This window comes from Salmo trutta, chromosome 1, assembly GCF_901001165.1.
Source record: "Salmo trutta chromosome 1, fSalTru1.1, whole genome shotgun sequence".
Classification (NCBI taxonomy): Eukaryota; Metazoa; Chordata; class Actinopteri; order Salmoniformes; family Salmonidae; genus Salmo; species Salmo trutta.
The window spans coordinates 5,014,009-5,032,129 of record NC_042957.1 but is presented as its reverse complement, the minus strand read 5'-3'; the positions used below and the strand labels follow the sequence as shown (position 1 = coordinate 5,032,129).

General features: G+C 43.8%; 1 protein-coding gene across 1 annotated transcript in view; it reads right to left on the bottom strand.

The window, feature by feature from the left end:
• The window catches only part of ylpm1 (YLP motif containing 1), a 59,054-nt gene extending 41,561 nt beyond the window's left edge, over positions 1-17,493 (bottom strand). Inside the window, exons 1-8 of the mRNA XM_029689561.1 lie at positions 16,627-17,493; positions 15,915-16,124; positions 15,090-15,281; positions 13,510-13,710; positions 12,812-13,235; positions 11,558-12,388; positions 9,616-11,374; positions 6,624-6,768 (exon numbers count right to left, since the gene is read on the bottom strand). Coding sequence (XP_029545421.1) covers positions 6,624-6,768; positions 9,616-11,374; positions 11,558-12,388; positions 12,812-13,235; positions 13,510-13,710; positions 15,090-15,281; positions 15,915-16,124; positions 16,627-17,229 — 4,365 coding nt within the window. The 5' untranslated portion in view covers positions 17,230-17,493. The remainder of the gene's footprint in view (positions 1-6,623; positions 6,769-9,615; positions 11,375-11,557; positions 12,389-12,811; positions 13,236-13,509; positions 13,711-15,089; positions 15,282-15,914; positions 16,125-16,626) is intronic.
• Between the last annotated feature and the right edge of the window lie 628 nt (positions 17,494-18,121).

Genomic DNA, 18,121 nt, shown 5'->3' with positions numbered 1-18,121 from the left:
CTATTATAACCAGGTCTATAACCAACTATTATAACCAACTATTATAACCAGGTTTATAACCACTATTATAACCAGGTCTATAACCAACTATTATAACCAGGTTTATAACCAACTATTATAACCAACTATTATAACCAGGTTTATAACCAACTATTATAACCAGGTCTATAACCAACTATTATAACCAGGTCTATAACCAACTATTATAACCAGGTTTATAACCAACTATTATAACCAGGTTTATAACCAACTATTATAACCAGGTCTATAACCAACTATTACAACCAACTCTTATAACCAACTATTATAACCAACTATTATAACCACTATTATAACCACTATTATAACCAACTATTATAACCAGGTTTATAACCAACTATTATAACCAACTATTATAACCAGGTTTATAACCAACTATTATAACCAGGTCTATAACCAACTATTATAATCAGGTCTATAACCAACTATTATAACCAGGTCTATAACCAACTATTATAACCAGGTTTATAACCGACTATTATAAACAGGTTTATAACCGACTATTATAACCAGGTCTATAACCAACTATTACAACCAACTCTTATAACCAACTATTATAACCACTATTATAACCAGGTCTATAACCAACTATTATAACCAGGTTTATAACCAACTATTATAACCAACTATTATAACCAGGTTTATAACCAACTATTATAACCAGGTCTATAACCAACTATTATAATCAACTATTATAACCAGGTTTATAACCAACTATTATAACCAGGTTTATAACCAACTATTATAACCAGGTCTATAACCAACTATTATAACCAGGTTTATAACCAACTATTATAATCAACTATTATAACCAGGTTTATAACCACTATTATAACCAGGTCTATAACCAACGGTTATAACCAGGTTTATAACCAACTATTATAACCAACTATTATAACCAACTATTATAACCAGGTTTATAACCAACTATTATAACCAGGTCTATAACCAATCATTATAACCAACTATTATAACCAGGTTTATAACCAACTATTATAACCAGGTTTATAACCAACTATTATAACCAGGTTTATAACCAACTATTATAACCATGTCTATAACCAACTATTATAACCAGGTTTATAACCAACTATTATAACCAACTATTATAACCAGGTTTATAACCAACTATTATAACCAGGTCTATAACCAACTATTATAACCAGGTTTATAACCAACTATTATAACCAGGTCTATAACCAACTATTATAACCAACTATTATAACCAGGTTTATAACCAACTATTATAACCAACTATTATAACCAGGTCTATAACCAACTATTATAACCAGGTCTATAACCAACTATTATAACCAACATCATAACCAACATCATAACCAACTATTATAACCAAATATTATAACCAACTATTATAACCAGGTCTATAACCAACTATTATAGCCAGGTTGATAACCAACTATTATAACCAGGTTTATAACCAACTATTAAAACCAGGTCTATAACCAACTATTATAACCAGGTTCATAACCAACTATTATAACCAACTATTATAACCAGGTCTATAACCAACTATTATAACCAACTATTATAACCAACTATTATAACCAACTATTATAACCAACTATTATAACCAGGTTTATAACCACTATTATAACCAGGTTTCTAACCACCTATTATAACCAGGTTTATAACCAACTATTATAACCAGGTTTATAACCAACTATTATAACCAGGTTTATAACCAACTCTTATAACCAGGTTTATAACCAACTCTTATAACCAGGTTTATAACCAACTATTATAACCAGGTTTATAACCAACTATTATAACCAGGTTTATAACCAGGTTTATAACCAACTATTATAACCAACTATTATAACCAGGTTTATAACAAACTATTATAACCAGGTTTATAACCAACTATTATAACCAACTATTATAACCAGGTTTATAACCAAAATCATAACCAACTATTATAACCAGGTTTATAACCAGCTATACTGCTCCAAAAAATAAAGGGAACACTTAAACAACACAATGTAACTCCAAGTCAATCACACTTTTGTGAAATCAAACTGCCCACTTAGGAAGCAACACTGATTGACAATAAATTTCACATGCTGTTGTGCAAATGGAATAGACAACAGGTGGAAATTATAGGCAATTAGCAAGACACCCCCAATAAAGGAGTGGTTCTGCAGGTGGGGACCACAGACCACTTCTCAGTTCCTATGCTTCCTGGCTGCTGTTTTGGTCACTTTTGAATGCTGGCGGTGCTTTCACTCTAGTGGTAGCATGAGATGGAGTCTACAACCCACACAAGTGGCTCAGGTAGTGCAGCTCATCCAGGATGGCACATCAATGCGAGCTGTGGCAAGAAGGTTTGCTGTGTCTGTCAGCGTAGTGTCCTGAGCATGGAGGCGCTACCAGGAGACAGGCCAGTACATCAGGAGACGTGGAGGAGGCCGTAGGAGGGCAACAACCCAGCAGCAGGACCGCTACCTCTGCCTTTGTGCAAGGAGGAGCACTGCCAGAGCCCTGCAAAATGACCTCCAGCAGGCCACAAATGTGCATGTGTCTGCTCAAACGGTCAGAAACAGACTCCATGAGGGTGGTATGAGGGCCCGACGTCCACAGGTGGGGGTTGTGCTTACAGCCCAACACCGTGCAGGACGTTTGGCATTTGCCAGAGAACACCAAGATTAGCAAATTCGCCACTGGCGCCCTGTGCTCTTCACAGATGAAAGCAGGTTCACACTGAGCACATGTGACAGACGTGACAGAGTCTGGAGACGCCGTGGAGAACGTTCTGCTGCCTGCAACATCCTCCAGCATGACCGGTTTGGCGGTGGGTCAGTCATGGTGTGGGGTGGCATTTCTTTGGGGGGCCGCACAGCCCCCCATGTGCTCGCCAGAGGTAGCCTGACTGCCATTAGGTACCAAGATGAGATCCTCAGACCCCTTGTAAGACCATATGCTGGTGCGGTTGGCCCTGGGTTCCTCCTAATGCAAGACAATGCTAGACCTCATGTGGCTGGAGTGTGTCAGCAGTTCCTGCAAGAGGAAGGCATTGATGCTATGGACTGGCCCGCCCGTTCCCCAGACCTGAATCCAATTGAGCACATCTGGGACATCATGTCTCGCTCCATCCACCAACGCCATGTTGCACCACAGACTGTCCAGGAGTTGGCGGATGCTTTAGTCCAGGTCTGGGAGGAGATCCCTCAGGAGACCATCAGGAGCATGCCCAGGTGTTGTAGGGAGGTCATACAGGCACGTGGAGGCCACACACACTACTGAGCCTCATTTTGACTTGTTTTATGGACATTACATCAAAGTTGGATCAGCCTGTAGTGTGATTTTCTACTTGAATTTTGAGTGTGACTCCAAATCCAGACCTCCATGGGTTGATAAATTGGATATCCATTGATTATTTTTGTGTGATGTTGTTGTCAGCACATTCAACTATGTAAAGATAAAAGTATTTAATAAGATTATTTCATTCATTCAGATCTAGGATGTGTTATTTTAGTGTTCCCTTTATTTTTTTGAGCAGTGTATTATAACCAGGTTCATAACCAACTATTATAACCAGGTTTATACCCAACTATTATAACCAGGTTCATAACCAACTATTATAACCAGGTTTATAACCAACTATTATAACCAGGTTTATAACCAACTATTATAACCAGGTTTATAACCAACTATTATAACCAGGTTTATAACCAACTATTATAACCAGGTTTATAACCAACTATTATAACCAGGTTTATAACCAGCTATTATAACCAGGTTTATAACCAGCTATTATAACCAGGTCTATAACCAACTATTATAACCAACTATTATAACCAGGTTTATAACTAACTATTATAACCAGGTTTATAACCAACTATTATAACCAGGTTTATAACCAGCTATTATAACCAGGTCTATAACCAACTATTATAACCAGGTTTATAACCAACTATTATAACCAACTATTATAACCAACTATATAACCAACTATATAACCAACTATTACAACCAGGTTTATAACCAACTATTATAACCAGGTTTATAACCAACTATTATAACCAGGTTTATAACCAACTATTATAACCAGGTTTATAACCAGGTTTATAACCAACTATTATAACCAGGTTTATAACCAACTATTATAACCAACTATTATAACCAGGTTTATAACCAACTATTATAACCAACTATTATAACCAGGTTTATAACCAGGTCTATAACCAGGTCTATAACCAACTATTATAACCAGGTTTATAACCAACTATTATAACCAACTATTATAACCAACTATTATAACCAACTATTATAACCAACTATTATAACCAACTATTATAATCAGGTTTATAACCAACTATTATAACCAGGTTTGTAACCAACTATTATAACCAGGTTTATAACCAACATCATAACCAACTATTATAACCAACTATTATAACCAGGTTTATAACCAACTATTATAACCAGGTTTATAACCAACTATTATAACCAACTATTATAACCAGGTTTATAACCAACTATTATAACCAACTATTATATCCAGGTATATAACCAACTATTATAACCAACTATTATAACCAACTATTATAACCAGGTTTATAACCAACTATTATAACCAGGCTTATAACCAACTATTATAACCAGGCTTATAACCAACTATTATAACCAACTATTATAACCAGGTTTATAACCAGGTCTATAACCAACTATTATAACCAGGTTTATAACCAACTATTATAACCAACTATTATAACCAACTATTATAACCAGGTCTATAACCAACTATTATAACCAGGTTTATAACCAACTATTATAACCAGGTTTGTAACCAACTATTATAACCAACTATTATAACCAGGTTTATAACCAACTATTATAACCAACTATTATAACCAGGTTTATAACCAACATCATAACCAACTATTATAACCAACTATTATAACCAGGTTTATAACCAACTATTATAACCAACTATTATAACCAGGTTTATAACCAACTATTATAACCAGGTTTATAACCAACTATTATAACCAGGTCTATAACCAACTATTATAACCAACTATTATAACCAGGTTTATAACCAACTATTATAACCAACTATTATAACCAGGTTTATAACCAACTATTATAACCAGGTCTATTACCAACTATTATAACCAACTATTATAACCAGGTTTATAACCAACTATTATAACCAGGTCTATAACCAACTATTATAACCAGGTTCATAACAACTATTATAACCAGGTTCATAACCAACTATTATAACCAGGTTTATAACCAACTATTATAACCAGGTTTATAACCAGGTCTATAACCAACTATTATAACCAACTATTATAACCAGGTCTATAACCAACTATTATAACCAGGTTCATAACCAACTATTATAACCAACTATTATAACCAACTATTATAACCAACATCATAACCAACTATTATAACCAGGTCTATAACCAACTATTATAACCAACTATTATAACCAGGTTCATAACCAACTATTATAACCAGGTCTATAACCACTATTATAACCAACTATTATAACCAGGTTTATAACCAGGTTCATAACCAACTATTATAACCAACTATTATAACCAGGTTTATAACCAACTATTATAACCAACTATTATAACCAACTATTATAACCAGGTTTCCAACCAAACTTTTTATGAGAGTAAAGTACATACAGTATAATAAAAAATTACTAAAATGCCACGAGAGGCCTGATGACAACCACAAATCTGGCAGTAAACTTTCTAACTGTCTAACAAAACACACTAGACAAGGTGGGCGCTTGAGTCGGTAAAATAAATAGGTGCAAGACATGGAGGTGGAAACGTTGTTGTGTGCTCCTCCCACTATGACTGGGTAAATGCACGCAGTTTATTAGACTACAGATTAAATAAGTTCTGAACTTCACAGGGTGGTAAAAGAGCACAGTGATGAGCTTGATGCTCCTTTCCAATAAATATTGAGGGTCTTATTCTGGTGACATGATGATCGATGCTTGGGTGCCCATTTGACAAATCAAAATAGCATGACTCTTATCCATAATAATCTCATCATGTAGGTAGTTTACCTGCACTGGCTGAGATGTTGGCTAAAGCACGTGGAAATAAACACAGGGCACATTTGCTTTATAAAACTCAACCATTTTTTTGTGTGCCAAAACCATCAGCAGAGATGAAAATACAACGGAAAAAGTCATTTGGATGTGCATAATGTCATCACACACAACTTTTTATCCACAACTAGTCAACTGGATGGAAACATCTCTGGTGGAGAAAATGCGTATAATTCACGTCGATTTCTTTGAATATTTGCATGTAAATCTGTCGCCAATTGGATGGAAACCTAGCTAGTGACATGGCTCAACTGTAAGATTGAACAGTTATACATAGGGTTCCAAGAACTTTCAATAAATTCCCTGCTTTTCCCAAATTCCGATTGGCGGATTCCCGGAATCAGGAGGGAACAAGCAGGAAACCTGGAACCCTCTAAACCAGGATTTCATTCAAAGTTCCCGGAGAGTTCAATTCTATATTTTATGTCAAATATATAAATGATTTAGTACTATTTTATATCAATAAGGTGTGGTTGTTTACCTGCAGGGCACTCCGGACCTCAGGGGGTATCTCCAGCCCCAGTAGCCCAGCAGGGAGCTCCGTCTTGGGGTCAGACGTGATGGATAGGGCCTCTCCCTCGGTCAAATTCTCCTGCATTTCTCTGTTCAGTACCAGAGAAACAGACCTATATTGTATTTAAAGTGCTGTGTGATTCATTTGCTAATATGCATGTACAGAGTAGCCTGGAATCCAGAACCTATTTTGTGCTAACATTCCTCTCCGTGTACTCCAAACATGGTATCACAAAAGGGTGGCAATGAGTAGAATGATAGCACAAACAGGCAGGTCCTCAGGCTACATACAGAGGTGTCTCACAAAAAAACAGTTGTGAAAAACAGCATTTCAAAAAACTATACATTGCCAGTCAAAAATTTGGACACACCTACTCGTTCAAGTGAATAATAGTGAAGACATCAAAACTATGTGCAGAGCTGTCATCAAGGAAAAGGGTGGCCACTTTGGAAAATCTCAAATATATTTTGATTTATTCAACACTTTTGGTTACTACATGATTCCATATGTGTTACTTCATGGTTTTGATGTCTTCACTATTTTTCTACAATGTAGAAAATAGTAAAAATAAAGAAAAACTAAAAATATTCAGACCTAGACTTTTTCCACATTTTGTTATGTTACAGCCTTATTCTAAAATGGATTCAATTGTTTTTTTCCCCCCTCCTCAATCTACACACAATACCCCATAAAGACGAAGCAAAAACAGGGTTTTAGAAATGATTGCGAATAAAAAAATAGAAATACCCAGTAGTAGAAAAAGTACCCAAATGTCATACTTGAGTAAAAGTAAAGATACCTTAATAGAAAATGACTCAAGTAAAAGTGAAAGTCACCCAGTAAAATACTACTTAAGTAAAAGTCTAAAAGTATATGTTTTTAAATATACTTAAGTATCAAAAGAAAATGTAATTGATAAAATGTACTTAAGTATCAAAAAGTACAAGTATAAATAATTTCAAATTCCTTATATTAAAGCAAACCAGACCACTACATTGTCTAGTGTTTTAAAAAATGTATTTAAAAGATAGCCAGGGGCACGCTCCAACTGTCAAAGATAATTTACAAATGAAGCATGTGTTTAGTGAGTCCGCCAGATCAGAGGCAGTAAGGATGACTAGGGTTCTCTTGTGAGAAGTGGGTGAATTAGACATTTTTCCTGTCCTGCTAAGCCTTCAAAATGTAACGAGTACTGTTGGGTGTCAGGGAAAATGTATGGAGTAAAAAGTACATTATTTTCTTTAGGAATGTAGTGAAGTAAAAGTTTTCCAAAATATTAATAGTAAAGATACCCAATAAAACTACTTAAGATGAACTTTCAAGTATTTTTACTTAAGTACTTTACACCAATGGAAAACCTCCTTCCTTAAGTATTCAGACCCTTTACTATGAGACTTGAAATTGAGCTGGTGCATTACTGTTTCCACTGATCATCCCTGAGATGTTTCTACAACTTGATTGGAGTCCACCTGTGGTAAATTCAATTGATTGGACATGATTTGGAAAGGCACACACCTGTTTATATAAGGTCCCACAGTTGACAGTACATGTCAGAGCAAAAACCAAGCCATGTCGAAGGAATTGTCCATAGAGCTCCGAGACAGGATTGTGTCAAGGCACAGATCTGGGGAAGGATACCAAAACATTTCTGCAGTATTGAAGGTCCCCAAGAACACAGTGGCCTCCATCATTCTTAAATGGAAGAAGTTTGGAACCACCAAGACTTTTCCTAGAGCTGGCCACCCAGCCAAACTGAGCAATTGGGGCAGAAGGGCCTTGGTCAGGGAGGTGACCAGGAAAACCTTCCAGAAGGACAACCATCTCTACAGCACTCTACCAATCAGGCCTTTATGGTAGAGTGGCCAGAAGGAAGCCAATCCTCAGTAAAAGGCACATGACAGCCCGCTTGGAGTTTGCCAAAAGGCACCTAAAGGACTCTCAGACCATGAGAAACAAGACTCTCTGGTCTGATGAAACCAAGATTGAACTCTTTGGCCTGAATGCCAAGCATCACATCTGGAGGAAACCTGGCACCATCCCTACGGTGAAGCATGGTGGTGGCAGCATTGTGCTGTGGGGATGTTTTTTAGCGGCAGGAACTGGGAGACGAGTCAGGATCGAGGGTAAGATGAACGGAGCAAAGTAGAGAGAGATCATTGATGAAAACCTGCTCCATAGAGCTCAGGACATCAGACTGGGTCAAAGGTCCACTTTCCCACAGGACAACGACCCAACGCACACAGCCAAGACAACGCAGGAGTTGCTTCTGGACAAGTCTCTGAGTGCCCCAGCCAGAGCCCGGACTTGAAACTGATCGAACATCTCTGGAGAGACATGAAAATATCTGTGCAGCGACGCTCCCAATCCAACCTGACAGAGCTTAAGAGGATCTGCAGAGAGTAATGGGAGAAACTCCCCAAATACAGGTGTGCCAAGCTTGTAGCATTATACCCAAGAAAACTCAAGGCTGTAATTGCTGCCAAAAGTGCTTCAACAAAGTACTGAGTAAAGTGTCTGAATACTTATATAAATGTGATATTTAAGGTTCAATTTTTTTATACATTTGCAACGATATCTAAAACTGTTTTTGCTTTGTCATTATGGGGTATTGTGTGTCGATTGATCAGATTTAAAAAATAATTTTTGAATCAATTTTAGAATAAGGCTGTAACGTAACAAAATGTGGGAAAAGTCAAGGGATCTGAATACTTTCCAAATGTAATGTATAGTTTGATATATATTGTGGTCTTTAAAAAAGGTTTCACCAAGACAGTTTCTATCTTATGGGCAACCCTTTCCATACATACATATCTTATGGTTGGGGGTCAATTCCATTTCAATTCCAGGCAATTACAAAAGTAAACCAAATTGCAATTCCACATTTTCCTAATTGAAAAGCATCGAAGAGAATTGGAATGTACTTCCCGAATTGAACCCGACCCCGATGTCTCTAATTTACCTGATAAGCTTCAGCTCATGGGCAGCTTTCAGGATGATCTCATGTTGTCGTTGTGACAGAGCCAGTATGCCCGGTCCAGTTCCCTGTGAGGCTGGTTCTGAGGAACTGTCTGGTCCAGTACTGGGAGGAGCAGGGGCCTGGGAAGGTGTGGATGGAGGGATACCTAGATCTGATCTAGGTGGTTCGGCTCGCCCGTCGTAATGGGGCCTACGCTCCTCAAAGTCTGGGGGGTAGTTTCTCTCCGGAAGGGGTGGTCTTGATCTCTCCCACTCTGGAGGGGGCAAGTAGGGGGGTTCATCGTGCCTGTAAGGAGGGTCGTCCGGGTAGTCGCGACTTTGTAGCTTGCTTCCTCTTCCATGCTCTTCTCCCTCGTAGGCATATGGAGGACGGTCTCTGTCTCCTTCGTAGGCGAATGGAGGACGATCTCTGTCTCCCTCGTAGGCGTATGGAGGACGATCTCTGTCTCCCTCGTAGGCGTATGGAGGACGATCTTGGTCCCTTTCATCAGTCCACTCGTCCTCTCTGAAGCGGTCTGGGGGAGGGTAGGGAGGGTAGTCTCTCTCTGGTAGTGGTCGTCCTCTCTCCCTGTCCCACTCCCCACCACGAGGAGGTTGCTCATGGGGATAATACTCCTCCTCACGCTCGTATTCATGTGGCGGGCGGTTCGGCCAATCACGTGGTGGTAGCGGTCTTCCATACCCATCATCATCAGGACCACCAAACTCCTCCCCATACCCGTCGTGGGGGTACCCCTCCATCTCCTCGTGTGGGTGAGGTGGTTGCTGCATCATGCCCCGGCCCCTGCCCATCGGGGCTCCCCGAGGGCCCATAGGACGCCTCCTCATCCCCCCTCGCTCCATCATCATCTCAAGGGGAGGTGGACCCCTTGGCCCGACTCTGCCGTGGTTGGGGGGTCGTCCTGGGCCCGGGGGCCAGCCAAGGTCCCTATCCATGTCGTGGTATGGAGGAGGATCACCAGGCCCCATCAGATCTCTGTCCATCATCTCTCTTGGTGGAGGAGGCCGTCCCCTCATGTCTCGCTCCATCATATCGTGGTGTATGGGCGGCCCTCTGGGGTTGTAGTCTCGATGCAGCGGGGGTCCCAGAGGATCCATGTCATCATGAGGCCCCATGGGGGACCCTAGAGGGTCATGGGGGTCCATGGCTCCGTGAGGAGGAGGAAGGGGGCGTCTGGGACCCCCCTGGTGCATGAAGCCGGGTCGGCCGCGTGGAGGGCGACCACGCCCAGGAGGGAAGGGGGCTCGGGGGCCTCCTCTCATGCCATGAGGAGGGGGCCTCCGGTCCATCCAGTAGGGATCTCCTTCCTCTCCCCAGTACTCTGGAGGTGGGGGGTCTGCTTCCTCCCAGTGGTGCCCGTCTAGATGCTCTCCTCTCCCCATAGGGGGACCTCCTCTCCCTGGGTCTTCGTAGTAGTCCTCTGGAGGGTAGTAGTGTTCTTCAGGGACCCACATCTCCTCTTCAGCCAGAGGAGGACCTCCAGGTTTCTCCAGTGAAGGGTCCTGCTGCCAGTCCTCCTCTGGTCCTCCATGTTGTGATCTCATCTCTTCATGTGGAGGTCTGTAGTCGTAAGGAACACCCTCCATGTCGTCCTCCGTCCTCCCACCTCCCAGGGGGATAGTGTTGGGACTGAAGTCTGGGATACCGGGCTGTTTTCCTCCACGTCCACTCAGACCACCTCTTCCTCCTCGCCCCCTCATCCCTCCATCCGCCTCTCCTCGTCCTCTACCTCCCCTCATCCCTCCATCCACCTCCCCTCTTCCTCTACCTCCCCTCATCCCTCCATCTGCCTCCCCTCTTCCTCTACCTCCCCTCATCCCTCCATCCACCTCCCCTCTTCCTCTACCTCCCCTCATCCCTAAATCTACCTCCCCTCTTCCTCTACCTCCCCTCATCCCTAAATCTACCTCCCCTCTTCCTCTACCTCCCCTCATCCCTAAATCCACCTCCCCTCTTCCTCTGACAGACCCTAGCGGCTGGCCACGTCCCCCTCTACCACGTCCCATGGGCCCCGGAGGACCAGGAGGTTGATTGGTCATTGGGTCTGTCTTCGAAGGCTCCGGTCCGTGGGGCTTCGGCCCTGGTGGTCCCTGAGGCCTGTTGTTGTTACTGACATTATTCTTCAATGGCCCATCCGGTCCACCTGGTTTGAAAGCGGTATTGGCGGGGGAAGCGGTTTTCTGGGACACCGAGGCGTCGGTGGACACATGGGGCTTGGCACCGGCAGGACCAGTAGGGCTCATCTTCTCCATGTTGGCGGTGGATCCCTTACTAGCAGCAGCAGCAGCAGCAGCAGCAGCAGCAGCGTCAGCTTCTGCCTTCGTCTGAGGGATGGGGTCATTTTGGACGAAGAAGCCGTCCAGTGAGTCCAACATGTCCTCTGACATATCCTCCGGTTCTGCTCCTGGTTCTGCTCCTGGTTCTGCTGGCCCGGTAGGTTTATTAGCAGGAGGCTTGGAGCCCGCCGGCGTCTCAGTCTTACCCTGTAGTGGTTGTGTGTCTTTACCAGTGTCTGGTTTAGGCTGTGGGCCTATATGGGGTACTGGGGGACCAGGTGGTCTTTCAAAGCGGCCAGGGGGGCTCTGTCTCGGGGGCTGGTCGAACCGGGACCCCTGCTGCCCAAATCGAGGCCCTGGTCCTCTGGGGCCAGGCTGGTCGAACCTCTGGCGCTGCTCGTTGAACCTGGGGCCTGGTGGAGCATTAAACCTCTGCTGTTGACCAGATTGCTGCTGCTGGTCAAACAGTGGGCCGTTCCCTCTCGGACCATCAAACCTTGAAAAGAAAGCAAATCACATGAATGTCTGTCAACAGCCTGTTTTTGGAAATTGCAACTTTTTTTTAACCATTGTCCAAGCCACAATTATTTTCCTTTATTAATTTAACCTCCAGATTGTCATGTTCAGGTACAAACAACATATCTCTGGTCAAGAGGGTAGCCCCCAAGTGAAACACAATCACACAGTTTGAATATCATTATGTCATGAATACACAAGTTACCTTGGTCCTCTGGGGCCTTGGTAGGGTGGAGGCTGTCCTGGTGGTGGAACTGGTGGTCTGGCCGCCCCTCTCCCTCCTGGGCCTGCCCCTCTCCCTCCTGGGCCTGCCCCTCTCCCTCCTGGGCCTGCCCCTCTCCCTCCTGGGCCTGCCCCTCCTGGGCCTGCCCCTCTCCCTCCTGGGCCTGCCCCTCTCCCTCCTGGGCCTGCCCCTCCTGGGCCTGCCCCTCCTGGGCCTGCCCCTCTCCCTGGAGGTCCAGACAGGTTGTACTGCTCTGCCTGAGGCCCTTGGTGTGGTTCTCCTGTGGGGGTTCCCATGCGTTGGGCATTTGAGGGGCCTTGCTGCCCTGGTCGAGGGCCCTGCGACATGGATCCAGAGGCGGACGATGGCTGGCTACCTGGCTGGGACGGCATGGACGGGCTCACCATGTGACCTTGTTGAATCTGCGAGTCCGGTCCAGAGTGTGGGTACTGACCATATTGGTTATACTGGTCCCCGTACCCTCCACTACCATACTGATTACTACTACTGTATTGATCAGCGCCGTACTGTCCACCGCCACCGCCTCCGTACTGTTGCTGCATGGCTCGCAGGGTGGTGACCCTCTCCTGCAACGAATCAATCAGATTTATGAATCCTCTTTTCACATCAGTAGCGCCTTCACATGAAGCTGCCTGGGGATGTATTCAGCAACGTAAAACGATGCAGATAGAAATGCAATGACTACAGCTGAATCTAGTCCCTTATTGTATGTGACAGATGACCATATATATATATATATATATATATATATATATATCTAAAACGTCCTGTAACATTACATCCTACTGAACAGACCCCAGAGGCAGAGGAGAGGCCTCTCCTCTTCAGGCTGTACTGTACCTGTAGGTGTGCTGAGGTGGAGTTCATCTGTTCCTGCCACTGTTTCCACTGTAACTCATAGTCCTGTAGCTGGTCTTTATGTGGGTAGGACTGGAACTGCTCTTGCCACTGGCTGAAGGTGCGGCCCCAGTCTGCAAACACCGGGACAAACTGCTGCTGCTGCGTCTCATAGTGACCCAGCTGCATGGCCATAGCCATCGTCTACACAGGTGGGAATTAGAAAAACTTTTATTTAAGTGGAAATTTAAGCTGTGTGTCCATGGCATTGTCTACAGAGGAGAATAGAACAGGCTTAATCTGTTCATCTTTCAAAATGAAACTATAAATACCCTGACAGGAGAAGAGACAGCACACACTTTGACAGGAGAAGAGACAGCACACACTTTGACAGGAGCAAAGAGACAGCACACACATTGACAGGAGCAAAGAGACAGCACACACTTTGACAGGAGCAAAGAGACAGCACACACTTTGACAGGAGCAAAGAGACAGCACACACTTTGACAGGAGCAAAGAGACAGCACACACTTTGACAGGAGCAAAGAGACAGCACACTTTGACAGGAGCAAAGAGACAGCACACTTTGACAGGAGCAAAGAGACAGCACACTTTGACAGGAGCAAAGAGACAGCACACTTTGACAGGAGCAAAGAGACAGCACACACTTTGACAGGAGCAAAGAGACAGCACACACATTGACAGGAGCAAAGAGACAGCACACACTTTGACAGGAGCAAAGAGACAGCACACACTTTGACAGGAGCAAAGAGACAGCACACACTTTGACAGGAGCAAAGAGACAGCACACACTTTGACACGAGCAAAGAGACAGCACACACTTTGACACGAGCAAAGAGACAGCACACATTGACAGGAGCAAAGAGACAGCACACACTTTGACAGGAGCAAAGAGACAGCACACTTTGACAGGAGCAAAGAGACAGCACACACTTTGACAGGAGCAAAGAGACAGCACACACTTTGACAGGAGCAAAGAGACAGCACACACTTTGACAGGAGCAAAGAGACAGCACACACTTTGACAGGAGCAAAGAGACAGCACACACTTTGACAGGAGCAAAGAGACAGCACACACTTTGACAGGAGCAAAGAGACAGCACACTTTGACAGGAGCAAAGAGACAGCACACACTTTGACACGAGCAAAGAGACAGCACACACTGACAGGAGCAAAGAGACAGCACACACTTTGACAGGAGCAAAGAGACAGCACGATACGATAATACTTTCTATGCTCACTCCACAATGTTATTTTATTTTATCAGTGCAAGATTCTGTGCAAATAAAGTGGATTGCTATTAGCATTAAACTAGTTGAACAGACCACAACCTTGTATACAGCTGCTGGATTCTGGTGGAAGCAGTAGTCCTAGGCCCAGTAAGACCTAGGCCCAGTAAGACCTAGGCCCAGTAGTCCTAGGCCCAGTAAGACCTAGGCCCAGTAAGACCTAGGCCCAGTAAGACCTAGGCCCAGTAAGACCTAGGCCCAGTAAGACCGAGTTAGACATAGACCTAGTTAGAAAGGATGGAAATAATATTGTGTCATTAGAGCATTGCTTACCTCTAGATGTGCAGGTTGTTGGATACACTGCTGGTACTGGTTGAGGATGGCCTGAAGCTGAGCATGGTGACGCATCAGGGCTTGGTACTGGTAGCCCGCTCTCTGCTGCTGGGCCTGCTGCCACTGGGCCGCTGCGCTCTGGAGCTGCTGCAGCCGGGCTGCCTCTGCTGGGTCCTGGACTGGGGGTGCAGGCTGCAGGTGGAGAGGAGTAGTAGTAAAGTTAACCCAAACTAACTAAGGAAGGAAGGAAGCCTTGGAAGAGTTTAAGGGCTCTACAAAATCTACGCAAACAGAGCAACGGATCATCATAATACGGTCCGTTCCAAATATTCATCTGCACAGAACTACGTAGAACAACGCAGAGAGCAATGAAAATGGAGCTTTGATGCTACGTTTACGTAGAGTCCTTTAGCCTTGTCCCAGTCAGAATGACATATAGGGGCAGGAGCCTTTCTCTTGTTTCTGTAGCGTGAGGCAACTTAATTAACATTCCCATTCAATGATTTGTATTTTTTCCCGTGACATTGGTAAACCGATACGTGAATACCTACCATATCACTGAATTGTTACCACACAGTCATTACATTCTGAAGATGTTGCATTTTAAAACATATCACACTCTCAGGAGACAATTGTGTGGAGAAGATTGCGTATGTCAACATTATCCCTTTCATACACAGAGAAAAATCGCACAAATTCATTATTATTTTTTTTAAACAGGTAACATATCACATCGTCTGTTATAAATGGGATATGTCTCACAGACCAATATATTTACCTACAATTCTAATGTCAGACGTGTGAAGCAGTCAGGTTTCTCCTTACCGTTTTGTCCTCTGGTGGAGGTGGTGGTGGGGGCTGCTCTTTGGGTGGAGGTGGTGGAGGGGCGTTCTTAGGGGGTTCCGATGGAGGGGGAGGCGCGGCTGCCGAGTGGGGCCGGGGCGCTGGGCCATCACCCAGGCCTTGTTTGGCCTTCTCTGCTTTCAGCCTCTGCAGATTCTGGAGATGCTGCTTGTACCAGTACTGCTGCTGCTCCTGGATGACAACAACAACAAACATAATATCAACATGACAATATTAGACACGCTGGTTAGGATGTGCAGCCCCCTTTCCCTTCCTGCTTGTTGTAAATATGATGGAATAAACATGGCTACTATTGTGTTATAGTTAAAACCCTGCTCTGAGAGATGAGTGGGGGAATGATAAGTAGGCCTATCTCATGCAAGATGGGTGATGAGAAGATCACAATACAATTAGAAACCAACAATACTACTAGCTTGGTCCCAGATCTGTTTGTGCTGTTTTGCAGACTCCTACGGTCATTGATAAATCATAGGAGCTTGATATACAACACAAACAAATCTGGGGTCAGGCTATGACAATAGCACGCAGAAACAACGACTTCCTGATGCGATGAGTAATTGCAAATCATATAAGTTACATTCTCGTCATTCCTGAGATGAAGTACGGTACGTTTGCATGCGCCGTGGAAAGGAGACCTACTGCTGCAATGTGAAATACACATCCAAGATATTACCTGCAAAGACATTGACGTAAAATCGGGCTTTTCCTCCTCCGACGCAGAGGAATGTGCCTGGTCTTTCGAGGCCAAAGATTCTTTCTTGTTTACCTCTTTAGTCGCTGGAGTACCATTGTTCTGAGTGGGCACCGGAAGGGTCGAATCTGGTGTGGGAGGCTGGGCCTCCTTGGACTGCGGGGACTGTGGTGGTTGCGGCGGCAGCTGCTGTTGTGGTCCGGGGGGACCGGCTTGCACGGTCTGATACTCATCTTGATAAGGGGAAGGGGCACCGGGCCCCGTTGAACCATACCCATATCCCGTACTGCCTTGCCACGATTCGGCCGCAGTACCACCGCCGCCATAGGGGTTTGAATCTACGTTCCTGTCGTGGTGCAGCACGGATTGGAGTTGTTTTTGGTGGAGCTGTTGCAGCTGCTGCATCTGCTGGAGATGCTGCTCCCGCAGGCTGTTGAAAGTCGAACCGGGTGCAGCTGTGGGCGTAGCGGCTCCGTAGCTCCCGAATCCTCCTCCGAAGCCTTCGCCTTGAGGAGACGGCGCACCAAAGTTCTGCTGCGAAGGTGGTTGATGGCCACCACCGTAGTTAGTACCCCAAGGATACATGCTTGGAAACAGCGGGCTGTATGGGCCTTTGTGCTCACATAAAACCGGTGCAGTGGAAAAATACAAGGTAATGCGACGCTACCCTCGATTATAGAGGTACGTTTTCACGCGCGTTACAAACCGTAAACAAACGCTGATTATTGATCGCGTTTGTTGTATCATTAAACGTTAACAAATTAAAGAAAATGCGTTGTTCGCTTTGGTTTTCGGGTTCCGTATCATTTAGCTAGAAAGCTAACTAGCTGGTTGTGGAGGGAGACGTGGGAAACGTACACGCTGATTGGTTGGTATGACGGATGTACGTCATGAGTACATCATTTCCGGATCGCCCAAATTGTTGTTATTTTTCCATTCCACAAGAGGGTGACATTTCTACATAAACACACAGGCCTCACATGCCACAACCAGATTTCAGTAGTCCAAAACAACATGATGAGAAAAGGGTTTTTGGAACCAATCAGATAGATTATTGGGTCAAACAGTAAGTTATTGGTTCAAAACAAAAGGCTCTGTTTTTTTTAAAGAGTTGGATCAGATAATTGTGCTTTGAAGGCCTACAATATGGCTTAAAAATAAAACCTGTGTGTGTGTGTGTGTGTGTGTGTGTGTGTGTGTGTGTGTGTGTGTGTGTGTGCAGCCTTTGTTGAATACCTTTTAAAATAGGTATATTTCTAATGATCTCCATCACAAAAGTCTGAACCACTAACAAAATGTAGGACTGTTGGGATGGTTTGGAAATAATTTTGGTTCCCCTTGAGCCCTTTGAAGTTCAGCTAAAAGGGAATGAAGGAGAGAGGACACTTGCTGTGGTCAAACGCCAACGACTTTATCTTGCCCTTCAGGGCCTCTCGACTCCCTACCCTTCACACAGTGTTACTGTTTTGTCTTCATT